This window comes from Anastrepha obliqua, chromosome 1 (genome assembly GCF_027943255.1).
Source record: "Anastrepha obliqua isolate idAnaObli1 chromosome 1, idAnaObli1_1.0, whole genome shotgun sequence".
NCBI lineage: Eukaryota > Metazoa > Arthropoda > Insecta > Diptera > Tephritidae > Anastrepha > Anastrepha obliqua.
In genome coordinates, this window is record NC_072892.1 from 158564600 (window position 1) to 158577088 (window position 12489).

General features: G+C 35.2%; 1 protein-coding gene across 2 annotated transcripts; it reads right to left on the reverse strand.

The window, feature by feature from the left end:
• Window positions 1–6170: 6170 nt before the first annotated feature.
• LOC129237252 (uncharacterized) lies at window positions 6171–7591 on the reverse strand. 2 transcript variants are annotated; one of them, XM_054871859.1, is made up of 5 exons: window positions 7430–7591; window positions 7259–7360; window positions 7151–7189; window positions 6981–7070; window positions 6171–6897 (listed from the first exon to the last, which is right to left on the reverse strand). In XM_054871859.1, the coding sequence occupies exons 1-5, from the start codon at window positions 7491–7493 to the stop codon at window positions 6761–6763; spliced, it is 432 nt and encodes a 143-aa protein (XP_054727834.1). In that variant the 5' UTR covers window positions 7494–7591; the 3' UTR covers window positions 6171–6760. The 2 variants fall into 2 exon arrangements, with proteins under 2 accessions (XP_054727834.1, XP_054727824.1); XM_054871849.1 differs by having other exon boundaries at window positions 6969–7070; window positions 7430–7587.
• Between the last annotated feature and the right edge of the window lie 4898 nt (window positions 7592–12489).

Sequence of the window (12489 nt, forward strand, 5' to 3'; positions counted from 1 at the left end):
CTTTCTTTAAAGTAAGAGCAAATTAAAAAAAAAAGAATCACGAAAGTGCAGTGACCTATTCTGGTTGAACCTAAAAAGCAAACTGCCCGTTTATTATTCATTTACACTCAAACGGTTTTCTTGCGGTTTCCGATTTTTGTTGTAAAAAACAGAAAACGGTTTTCTAATTATTATTATGCCTAGTATACACAGGGATATTTAAATTTTCTTTGCATGATGAGAAAGGGGTTAGGGTAGTCAGAGGCCCAAAAAATTATGATTTGCAATTTTTTTTTTCTAGTCAATTGCTTTATTTTACAAAAATAGCATTAAAACATCATGTTTCGACTTGACTTTAGCAAAATTTCAACAAAAAAAAAATTATTAATTATAAAAGTGATCGTCACAAGTCCTTGGAGATTCATCTAAAATGAGAGAAATTAGTTTTATTAATAAATAATACTTGTTTCTTTCTTTCTTGTGTGAATTTTTTATAATTGCTGGTGTACACCAACGCTATTCATGCTGATTCTCATATTAGCCTTAACAATCGGACTATCGGACTGCCGATTTTGTCGTCTCTGAGCTTATAGATCAAGAGAAATTAGTTTTATTAATAGATAATCTTGTGCGTGATCGAAGCTTTTTTTCAAAATTAGCAATTTGGCGGCCTCAGTAAATATTTTTCAGATGTTCGAGAAAAAAGCGACAATTAATTGTTTAAAAAATCGAAATTTTGAAAAAACTCCTTCGATTAGGCACGAGTTTTTTATGTTTTTCAAAAGCAGTATAAATTTTATTGAAATCTACCAAGCGGCTTTCAACTTACAGGGATCACTAGTTAAAAAAATTGTTCTGAGAAAAACGCATTTAAAGTTTTGCTACCTGCTCTCGAAAGCTCCGGAGCGCCCGAGCGCCCTTTGTTAATTGTTGACTAACTCGAAAAGTATTTATCGGATTCAGTTCAAATTTTCACATAATATTTTTAAGATATTGTATTATACTTTAAGAAAATGCAAAATAAAATCAATTTTTTTTTCTAAAATTCTGACTACCCCTAACGCCTTAAAGCAGAAAAAAGGCGAGATATTAATAGGCATATACTAGGTTGTTCAATAAGTTTTGCGTTCATTAAGAAAACACACAATTTCATGGTTTGAAATGCATTTTATTATTCAATATAGTCTCCCTGAGTATCAATACATTTGTTCCAACGAGATTCCAATATATGAATTCCATCCAAGAAGTGAGAATCTAGAAGGGCTGCAAGAAACGCTTCTACAGCTGTTATTACCTATTGTCGTTGTTGTTGTAGCAGCATACACATTCCCCATACATGGACGGAGAATGCTGCGGGAGTGCAGTCCCTGGCCGGATATAAATCCGGGTCGTTTCGGTAATTTTTTAAGTCTGGAATCAGATGGAAGTCGCTAGGGGCCAAATGTAGTGAATAGGGTGGATGCTTCCACAATTCCAACTTTAATTCATAGCTTTTAGTCATTGTCAAAATGCTCTTGTGACACGGTGCGTTGTCCCGATGAGAAAGAATTGCTTTTCTTTTGCAAACTGGGTATTTTTCACGAATATTTTTCTTCAGCTGAAAAAAGATTACAATTACAAAAGATTACAATTACAAAAGATTACAATTACAAAAGATTACAATTACAAAAGATTACAATAATATTCAGAATTTATTATTTTATCAGTTTGCAAGTAATCCATAAACAAAATTCCTTTCGCACTCCAAAAAACTGCTGCTAAAATCTTCTTGGCCGATTTCTGGACTCGAACTCATTTCGGAGCCGAAGAACCAGCTTCAAACCACTCTTTAGCCTCTTGTTTTGATTTAGAATCATGCTGATAGACCCGAATCTCATCCATAGTGAAAAATCGACACACAAAATCCGCTTTATCCTTTCGAAAATACTCTAAATGTTGCTGAGAAAGTCGCATTCGAACTTGTTTTTGTTCGATTGTTAGCGAATGAGGCACCCATTGTGCACACAGCTTTCTGAAACCCAATACTTCAATCAAAATATTGCTTACACTGCCCAATGAGATACCTTGAGCTTCTACTAAATCTCTTTCAGTTACTCGACGATTTTCCAATACGATAATCTATATTTTTTCTACGATTTCTGCTGTTGTTACTGTTGGGCGTCCTTGACGTGGCTCGATTTTGTTTATCGCACCATTACTCGTTACAATGATTCTGGTAGCATCGTGAAACGTCATGGAGGTGGTCACCAAAAGACTGCAACGTCACGTGAAATGGTTCAAAAAGTGAAGAAGCGACTTGCAGAAAGAACTAAAAAATATTTGACCATAGCATCCGCCGCGTTCTGAAAAATGATCTCAAAATCAAGTCTCACAAGATGCAAAAGGCGCATGATCTCACACCAAAGCAGCAACAAGTCAGACTTCAGAGAGCGAAGGAGTTGCCTCGCTTGACCGAAAGCAGTTCATTTCCGGACATTGTGTTTTCTGTTGTTGACGAGAAAATTTCTCAAACTGAGCAATTCGTAAACTCCTAAAAAGATAGGGTCTATTTAACTGACCGTTCATACGAGATTTTGCCACCAGAAGGCAGCATCCGCATAGGTAATGGTTTGGGCCGCTGTAACCGCAGATGGGCGCTCTCCAAATGTTTTCATTGAACCTGGTAAATGAGTCAAGGTAGAAGCGAAATATTATCGAGAAAGAATTATGGAGGTTGTTTTGAAGCCGCGAGCGGACAAACATTTCGGTGGCAGACCATGGGCAGTTCAACAGAACTCGGCACCGTCTCACAAAGCTCGAGTGAATCAAGAATGGCTAAAAAAGAACGTTCCCAACTTCATAACGTCCACACAATGGCTTTCAAATCCACCAGACGCGAATCCGATGGATTACTCTCTTTGCACCAGTTTGGAGAGCAAGAACCGAGCTAAAAGATGCACCAAACTCGAGGTGCTGAAAAAAGCCATTGTTTGCGAGTGGGCCAAAATACCTGCAAATCACATTCAGGCAGCTTGCGATTCGTTTCTGAACCGTCTCAAGGCCATAGTCAAAGCAAATGGTGGTCATATCGAGCAAAAGTAAAGTGATTCTTCATTTTGTATTATTTCCACACATTTTTTACTTTGCATTGAATAAAAGTAATTTTCCAAACTAAATTTATGACCTTTTTAATTGGTTACACGTCGAGTGCCGGACCTGAGTGCCGGACCATGTATAGCCTGCAATAGGGGGGTTGGTCAATTTGAATTTTTGGTAATTTTTTCTATTACGAAGTTGAAAACCAAGTGGAAACTTGTTTCTCTATTCCGATCACATTTTTTGTTTCAATTCTGCAATAATATATTAGGCGCGCAACTAAGTTCTCGCTGGTTTTTCGATGAAAATACAACTTTATTCTAAAAAAATGGTTACAAGTGAATCATTCAAAGTATTGCCAGCGATGGGCTACTACTTTTCCCCATCTTTCTGGTAGATCTCGTATACCGTCCCGGTGAAACTATCCACGGTTCAAGCCATTTTTTGATGTCTTCAAAGAATGGAACTGCTAGTCAGCTAAACCATGTGCCATCGATCAGAACCGGTGATAATCGGACGGCGCAATATCTGGAGAATATGGCGGGTGGGGTAGGATTTCTCATTTCAGTGTTTCCAGGTAGGTTTTCACGGGTTTAGCAACATGAGGCCGAGCGTTGTCATGCTGCAGAATCACTTTTTCATGCCTCTCCGCGAATTGCGACCGCTTCTCGCGCAGTGCTCGGCTCAATCGCATCAATTGAAGTCGATATCGATCCAACCAGTGATGGTTTCGCTTGGTTTTAACAGTTCATAATAAATAACACCAACTTGGTTCCACCAAATACATAGCATAACCTTCGTAGCGTGAATATTCCGCCGAGGCGACGACGTAGAAGCATAATCGGGCAGTCCCCATGACTTTCTTTTCTTTGGATTGCTGTAATAAATCCATTTTTCATCACCCGTCACGATGCAATAAAGAAACCTCTTCCTTTTTTGCCGCTGGAGCAGTTGTTCACAGGCGAAAAAACGACATTCAACATCCCTTGGTTTTAACTCATAAGGAACCAAAGTCCCCCAAACCTCTGTTTCTGAATCATTCCCAAACCATGCAATCGTTTGGAAGTAGATTGGCTCCTAATACTGAAACAAGCTCTTCTTGCGTTTGACACGGATCCTCATTGAGCAATGCCTCCAATTCAGAGCCTTCGAAGGCTCTTGGCCTTCCTTCACGCGGACGGTCGTCAACATTGAAATCACCGTCTTTGAAGCGACGGAACCAATTTCGGCAAGTTGTTTCACTTAAGGGGTAACACCACTGTAGAAATTTCAAAAAATTGATTTTTTTTTTATAAGCTTAAAAAATTCTTTGAACCTTTTAAAATAGAGAACAAAAAGTTTTGTACGTTACCGAAGTTTATTTCATAAATATTTTAAGGGGGTCTTCTGGTCTCCAGCGAAAAAAAAATCGATTTTTTTTTTTTGCATAATTTTGTTGTATGTGTATGCGAGAATACGCCACAGAAAGGATTTTTTGAAAATCGCATTTTTTTACATTTTTCTGGGCACCGAAGTGTACCCTCCTCCGGCCGTTTTATCATAAACTTTATCTTTAAACGCGTTTCCCCGAAAATCGTGTTTTTTAAGCATTTTGGTCACACTTTTCATAGTAGTTATACTCCGATTTCAATGGTTTTGGTCTTAAAAGGTTCGGAAAACTTACCGTTAAGTTTCCCCGTGTACGATTTTTGAAATTTTTTTTCATTCCATTTTTATAACCTTTTAAAGTTCAAAAAATGAGCAAAAAAAAATTTTTTTTGCAAATTGTTGCATAACTTTTGAAAAAAATTTAAAAAAAAAAATCTGTCACGGGAAAACTTAAACAGGGCAACTCTGAAGACAACGCATATCTAATTTTTGCTTTCTGATTACCCAGGTGGAAAAACCGTGACCAAAATGGAGACCTGTTTCGTTTGGAGGTGGACGTCTTCAGCGCCATTTCAAGGTCGCGGGTGTTAATTTTTTTCAAAGTCATTTTTTAAAAGCCAAGACATGTACCTTTAAAATAAAAAAAAATTTTTTTTTAAATATTCACGGGATTTGTCACAATCAATCCCCAAAAATCCCTTCATTTCAGGGCCTCGAGACTAGAAGACCCCCTTAAGCTTTTAACCAAGCGTTAGTGACTGCTACCTAACGACTTCTCCAAATTTCCAAACTTTAAACGCGTTTTTCTCAAAACACGTTTTCTGAAACTGGCACGCAGTATAACTCAAATAATTTTAAATATTTTTAATCAGGTTTTTCACTACGTCTGTATAATAACCTTCTTAAGAGAAGAGCGTAGTGGATTTTCGATAGATTAATTTAAACGATTGTTATAATTATTTAAGTGCCGTTTTTTTAGTCCAAAATAGAGTTTTTCCTTCAAATGCTTGCTAATGCCACAAAAATAAATATTTTTTAAATCCCCTACGTGTTTCTCTAGCTATTCTTATCTAGATTAAGAAAAAAAATGTTTCTTTGTTCCAGATTAAAATTTGCACCCTCTGTGCTGCGTGCCGCGGAGCTCTTTCAAGAGAAACCACATTACAAAACTGTCTCCTATGCCGCCATTTTGTAAAATTTTTCGATCAAACTTTGTAGTTTTGTATTTTAGTATATAAGTAATAACTTCCCAAATCAGAATGATTGTTTTCCCTTTCCTTCTATACAAAAAATTCTTTAAAAATCGTGTTTATTTTACGCGTGTACAGTGGTGTTACCCCTTAAAGCAGCATCTCCATGAACTTTTTGTAGCTCTCGATGCAGCGGCTGAACGTTTTTTTCGGATGAAAGAAGAAAATCAACACTTCCGGCAAATGAATAATCGAATAATCATTCGGCACAAAATCAGACATTTTCACTAAACCAAAAGTATCTGATACCAAAACAAAATCGCTAATGTGTCGAAGCAGTTTATTTACCATTTGTCTAAGCTTGGTTTATGATGTTTAGGTTATGTTAGAATCGACTAGCACACACTGCTGACGGCATCTATTGACAAACAGCGGGAACTTAGTTGCGCACTTAATATAAAATAAATAAATCCAAAATTTGTTCTGATTCCGACCTGGAAGTTGTGATCACACCCACCATCTACAACGACGATTTGTTCTATTAAAACACTCTTCTGCTTCAATAGGCATTAAGATTATTTTTATTATTTCTATAGCATCTATTTTTATTAATGCCATTTAATTTAAAAAAATATAGCACAAGCAGCATAAATCTCTTTATACTTAGCGAAGTATATAATTTTCTTTCAGAAGAACAAGAAAATCTGTCTTTTTTTTGTTATAAATATATGCGCCGCCAATACTTTCATTATGGCTCCACGACACAAAGTTTTACAAGACCAAAAACAATAATCAGCAAATTAAAATTTGCAAGAAATGTTAAAACATAAAAGACGAGGACAACATTTTACGCACATCAACATAATTGAAAGCCATCAGCTTTCGTGAAAAACGTGAGGCTGCCATGAAATATTTAAAATTAATAGAGAAAAGAAAGTTATGCCTTTAGTTCAGTTAATTTGAGTAACCAGTTTACTATGAGGAGAACATAAAACATTTATATGCACAATGAACTACATTCAGAAACGAAATTTTTGCAAAATTTTACATCTTCTTGGAAAACTACTTCCAATGTGCCCACGACTTGCATATATATATATATATATTTTTTTTTTTTTTTTTGGGGAGGGGGGAGGGGAGGTTGTTCATTAAAGAAGAGATTTTTGTTTATTTACTAGTCCTTTGAGATCATTTCGATATTGTAGTGTGTAGCTCAGCAGACCGCGAGCGTGATTTAGGACGATTCTATTATGAAAATCCTTGCTGCATCTTGTATAATCACAATCTGCAAATAAAAGCATCGGTAAAAATAAATATAGAAAAGTTATTATAGTTGAATTATTAGAATTGCATTACCAATTTCATTACAATTTTCCGAGTCATGAAGATCGTCTTCAGAATCGGCGATACTCTCGTCGTCGTCAGAGTAAAATTCTATGTCGTCAGGCTCTGTGGGATCTATATATCATAAATTAAATGCGTCTGTCTTAAAAAATGGAAACATTTGCAATCAAATAAAACGTAATTATATTATTTACCGTAAGACATGCCCAAGCATCCCCCTAGGTCTTCTACATCTTTAGCGGAAGCAAATACAAAATTTTTTTTTTAGATATTTCATCTAAACGATTTGAATCGTATAATACCTGAGTTAAGCACAGGGTCGTAACCAACTGGTGCCACTGATTGCCTAGATTTTTCTGCCTGGCGTTCCATCAAGTAAAATCTATATTCATCGTTAACGGGATCTAAAAGCAAATACACAATTAAAAATACATTTATAGTATTTGTAGATTTAAAACCTATTTTATACTAACCAATTTGGAGGCACTTAATAGGGACTGCTTCACCATTAATTTCCAATGTGGTTAAAGCAGACATGGTTGCAAATATTTAATTAGAATAAGAGGAAAGTTTAAAATAGACAGAACCACTGACGCCCAACGGCCTACTATTATATTCTGGTTGAAAGGAAAATGACACTGAAAAGCAAACTGCCCGTTCATTATGCATTTACACTGAAACGGTTTTCTTGCGGTTTCTCCTTTTTGTTGTAAGAAACAGAAAACGGCTTTCTATTTATTATACCCTCACGCACTAGTGTACACAAGGAGTTACATAAATAAAAAAATAAATAAAAAAGAGGATGTCTGTAAAGTCGATTTACTGACGATAGTTTAACGTGATAACGTCATAAGAAAATATTGATTGAATGGTTGCATTTTTCAAAAGAAAATTTTAATTTTATTTGTTTGATAGATATTTTGTATGGATATAGAGAATGAGTTAACATTAGCATAACATAATATACTTTAACATAACATAACATAACATAACATAACATAACATAACATAACATAACATAACATAACATAACATAACATAACATAACATAACATGACATAACATAACATAACATAACATAACATAACATAACATAACATAACATAACATAACATAACAAAACATAACATAACATAACATAACATAACATGACATAACATAACATAACATAACATAACATAACATAACATAACATAACATAACATAACATAACATAACATAACATAACATAACATAACATAACATAACATAACATAACATAACATAACATAACATAACATAACATAACATAACATAACATAACATAACATAACATAACATAACATAACATAACATAACATAACATAACATAACATAACATAACATAACATAACATAACATAACATAACATAACATAACATAACATAACATAACATAACATGCTGTTCAAGCAAGGTAACGACGCATGAACAAGATAACGACGCATTTTTTGGTGCATGCAGCCGGCTACATAGAATTATTAGACGTTATCACGTCAAAAAATAATAATAACATTAAAACAACAGGTATTATTAACAAACTTGGTTTTATTTTAAATTCTTCAAGTAAATCAAATTAATAATAATCAATACGAAGGCATATGCAAATACAAATACGTGAATTTATATTATATATGTACACATGCGCATATACATACATATATAAGTAGGAGAGAGCAAGATGTCGAACGTTGCCGTTCGTTTGCTTTGTTTGCTTTGTCATTCGTTCCGTTCATTCAAGGTAACGGTAATGAGCAAGGTAACGACACATGAGCAAGGTAACGGCAATGAGCAAGGTAACACTAATGAGCAAGGTAACGACACATTTTTTCGTGCGTGCAGCCTGTTAAATCGAATTATAAGACGTTATCACGTCAAAATAAATAATTGGCGCGTACACTTCTGTTAGGTGGTTCGCCGAGCTCCTCCTCCTATTTGTGGTGTGCGTCTTGATGTTGTTCCACAAATGGGGGGACCTACAGTTTCAAGCCGACTCCGAACGGCAGATATTTTTATGAGGAGCTTTTTTATGGCAGAAATACACTCGAAGGTTTGCCATTGCCTGCCGAGGGGCGACCGCTATTAGAAAAATAGTTTTCCTTAATTTTGGTGTTTTCACTGAGATTCGAACCAACGACCTCTCAGTGAATTCCGAATGGTGATCACGCACCAACCCATTCGGCTACGGCGGCCGCCGTTACATACGTCCAGAATTTTCAAAATATCGATTTTTTTATTACAGATTATCATTCTTTATAGTTTTAGGCGTATTTCTGTGGAAGTCGATTGTAAAAATTCCCCATCGTTACAAAGTTACGGTAGAAAATGTAACTGCCCGACGAGAGTTGGATACGCACAGGTAGCTGTCCTTCGTTTCCAATTGAAAGCTTAAGGGGTTACATGGGTTTCGTCAGGGTAAAAAAGGCCTATTTTCAATATTTTTTTTTTTTCTATGTAAAAAATTATTTATTTAATTCAAACTTTTTTCTGTCTTATAAGGGGTTTTTCAATTGGCGCGGGTCGATTTTGGCGCCCTGTGGCATCCATTTTGTTTTGGTGACATCTGTCAAATCTTTTGTTTATTATGCCAAATCATCATGGCCAGTTACACGATTGAACAGCACGTTCACATGATAAAACTTTATTATCAAAATGAGTGTTCATTAACGCAAACGTTGCGCGCATTGCGCCCATTTTTCGGTAGACGTGGTGGCCCTTCTAATTTCTTATGGCCCATATTGAACCATATGGACCTAGACGACATGTGGTTCCAGCAGGACGGCCCTACGTGCCACACAGCAAACGCCATTTTATTCCATTTCAACATTTACCCGCCCTTATTGAAAAACCCTATAGATACATATTTAAAGAAAATTTTCTGAAATTTTCAAAAAAAAAAAAATTTCAACTCCTCCATCGTGACGTCATTTCCGGTGACCCCTCGAAAAAAAGGTGAGTCCGCGTTGTCAGCATAACTCCTGACAGGATCATCTAAAATGAAAAAAACAAAAATAAATGTTTTAGTTAAGACCATAAACTCGTGCTTGAACGAAGGAAAGAAAAAAAGTAAAACTTGGAATTTTGGCTGACATTTTTTTCCAAAAAAATTAAAATTTCTGTCAAATTTGCTTGAAATTTTTTTTTTTTTTAAATAGTTGTAATTGAAAAAAAAATCCTTGAACGAAGCACGAGTAAATTGTATCTCGAACACCTGTGTAAAATTTCATCAAGATCGGTTGAGTAGTTTTCGAGAACATTTGACAACCGACTTTGAAAACACGGTTCCGAGAAAAACGCGTTTAAAGTTTTGAGTAACAATAAAATTGGCATAGAGCGCACACCTTCCAACGGCTATATCTCCGAAACTATTATTCGGATCGACTTGAAAATTTAGGACCCATGTAATCCCTTAAACTCGTTTTTCTCGCAAATACTTTTTCCGGCACGGTCTGCATGATAACTCATACAGTTTTTAATATTTTTTCATGCGGTGTTTTTTTTTTAATATTCCAAAGTTTTTTCTCTATTGTCTGACAGGACGGATTTTTGAGATTTTTATTAAAAAATTGTAGAAACATAATTGAAATGGGACATTTATGACGTAAAACGCATACTTTTTTTAAAAAGCCGTAAAAGCAAAATTTTTCGAAATTCAAAAATCCGGGTCGACCACTATAACTAGAATTTTATTTTACGAGAATTTTTTTACTTTTTACAGATCCACCAACATTTCAAGGAGAAATGATGCAGACCGTGGAGCAACTTTTTTCAGTGTACTTTGGGTCACGTGATTTTGTATATACTAATTTTTGTAAAGAAAAATTAAAATAAATTTTTTTATAAAGTTTGAGTACTATATTAATAAACAATGATCACAATTTTTTTATATTTATTTCTATTGTTATCTCTTCTAAAGACAGCATTTTTGGCGCTGCTAGATGTATGTAACCCCTAAATTTCGTTTACGCAATGGTTAAATAAAAAAATAACCGGAATAGTTATAGGCAGATATGTACACCTGTGTTCAAAATAATAGGAGCGCAACGAGTTACAAAGTTTTAACAAGTTTTTTTATTAATTCCTTATGTTTTTGTAGGAGCATAGTGCATTCTATAACAAAAACCATATAACTCAAAGCTTTATACTTTTATCACATTTCAAAAAATTGTCTACGAAATTTCCAACTTTTTAACCAGAATCTTTAGAAAACTTCAAATTATTGATTTTTGTAGTCCATTCGAATATATGTATATATATATATAGGCGCGTATACCCGTTTTGTGTGGTTGGCTCCTCCTCCTATTTGTGGTGTGGGTCTTGATGTTCCACAAATGGAGGGACTTACACTTTTAAGCTGACTCCGAACGGCAGATATTTTTTATGAGGAGCTTTTTCATGGCAAAAATACATTCGGAGGTTTGACATTGCCTGCCAAGGGGCGACCGCTATTAGAAAAAACGTTTTCTTCATTTTGGTCTTTCACCGAGATTCGAGCCTACATTCTCTCTGAATTCCGAATGGTAGTCAGGCATCCATTCTGCTACGGCGGCCGCCGAGCATATGTACTTCATTCAACAACAAAACCATATAACTCAAAGCTCCATATTCTTAACAAATTTCAAAAAAGTGTCCTCCAATTTTCCAACTTTTTTATCAGAGTCTTTGGAAAACTTCTAAGTATACATTTTTATAACCCATTCAATTTTAATTTCTATAATAGAGTGTAAGTTTGTAGTTGTTCAAAATTCACATTGATTCTTCAAAATTTTCTTTGGGTACGATGTTGAGAATTTTATTCCATATAAAGCATTTGTCTTCTCTTCTTCCTCTTTTAAATGGAAGAAAATGCTCCACACCTCAGTAAAAAAATTTTCAAAATTCAACAAGAACTTTGAGCCTATTTAAACTCTCATTTTGACTAGTATCATACATACATATTTTAGAGATCAGATGAAAACCACACCACTCTTTATATGCTAAGACTAAACTTCCACCGGTCCGTTTGATGTTTGACAGACAAATTAAGTTTTACCACAATGTACCTGGTTATACTTCTTATATATAATATTAAGTTCAGTCCGGACGAAATTTAGAATTTCCTTTCTTGTTGAAGTGAAACTTGGCATGCAACGTTTTGGGCATTTTCGTTCCGTGAGAGAGAAAAAAGATGTAACGTAGAGGAAAAGGGGGGAGAGAGAGAGAGAGAGTTATACCTTATATATATCTTAGATACACTTTAGGCTATTCACGTCTCCCTTTTGTGCGGTCCTTCGTCTTTTCTCCCACTCCTAAGTGGTACGACGTTACTCGTATTATAGGAGCAAGAGAGAACCACGTATACATTATATACAAGGCGTTAGAATATAACAGAGAGAGAAAGAGAGTGACGCGTAAATGTACAGCACTAACGCCATATTACTATAGTAGAGCGAAAGAGAGCAACATATTGTTAGAATAGGATAGATAGTATTGCGCATGCGCGTGCCATGTCCATGCACGTTATAGCATTAGACGCT

Excerpts from the sequence above, each read along its gene's own strand:
- LOC129237252 (XM_054871849.1), bottom strand. The coding sequence starts at position 7,493 with ATGTCTGCTTTAACCACATTGGAAATTAATGGTGAAGCAGTCCCTATT. Across the intron at positions 7,071-7,150 it reads ATGCTTGGGCATGTCTTACG|ATCCCACAGAGCCTGACGAC; the intron begins GTAAATAATATA and ends TATGATATATAG. Across the intron at positions 6,898-6,968 it reads GGAAAATTGTAATGAAATTG|ATTGTGATTATACAAGATGC; the intron begins GTAATGCAATTC and ends TTTTATTTGCAG.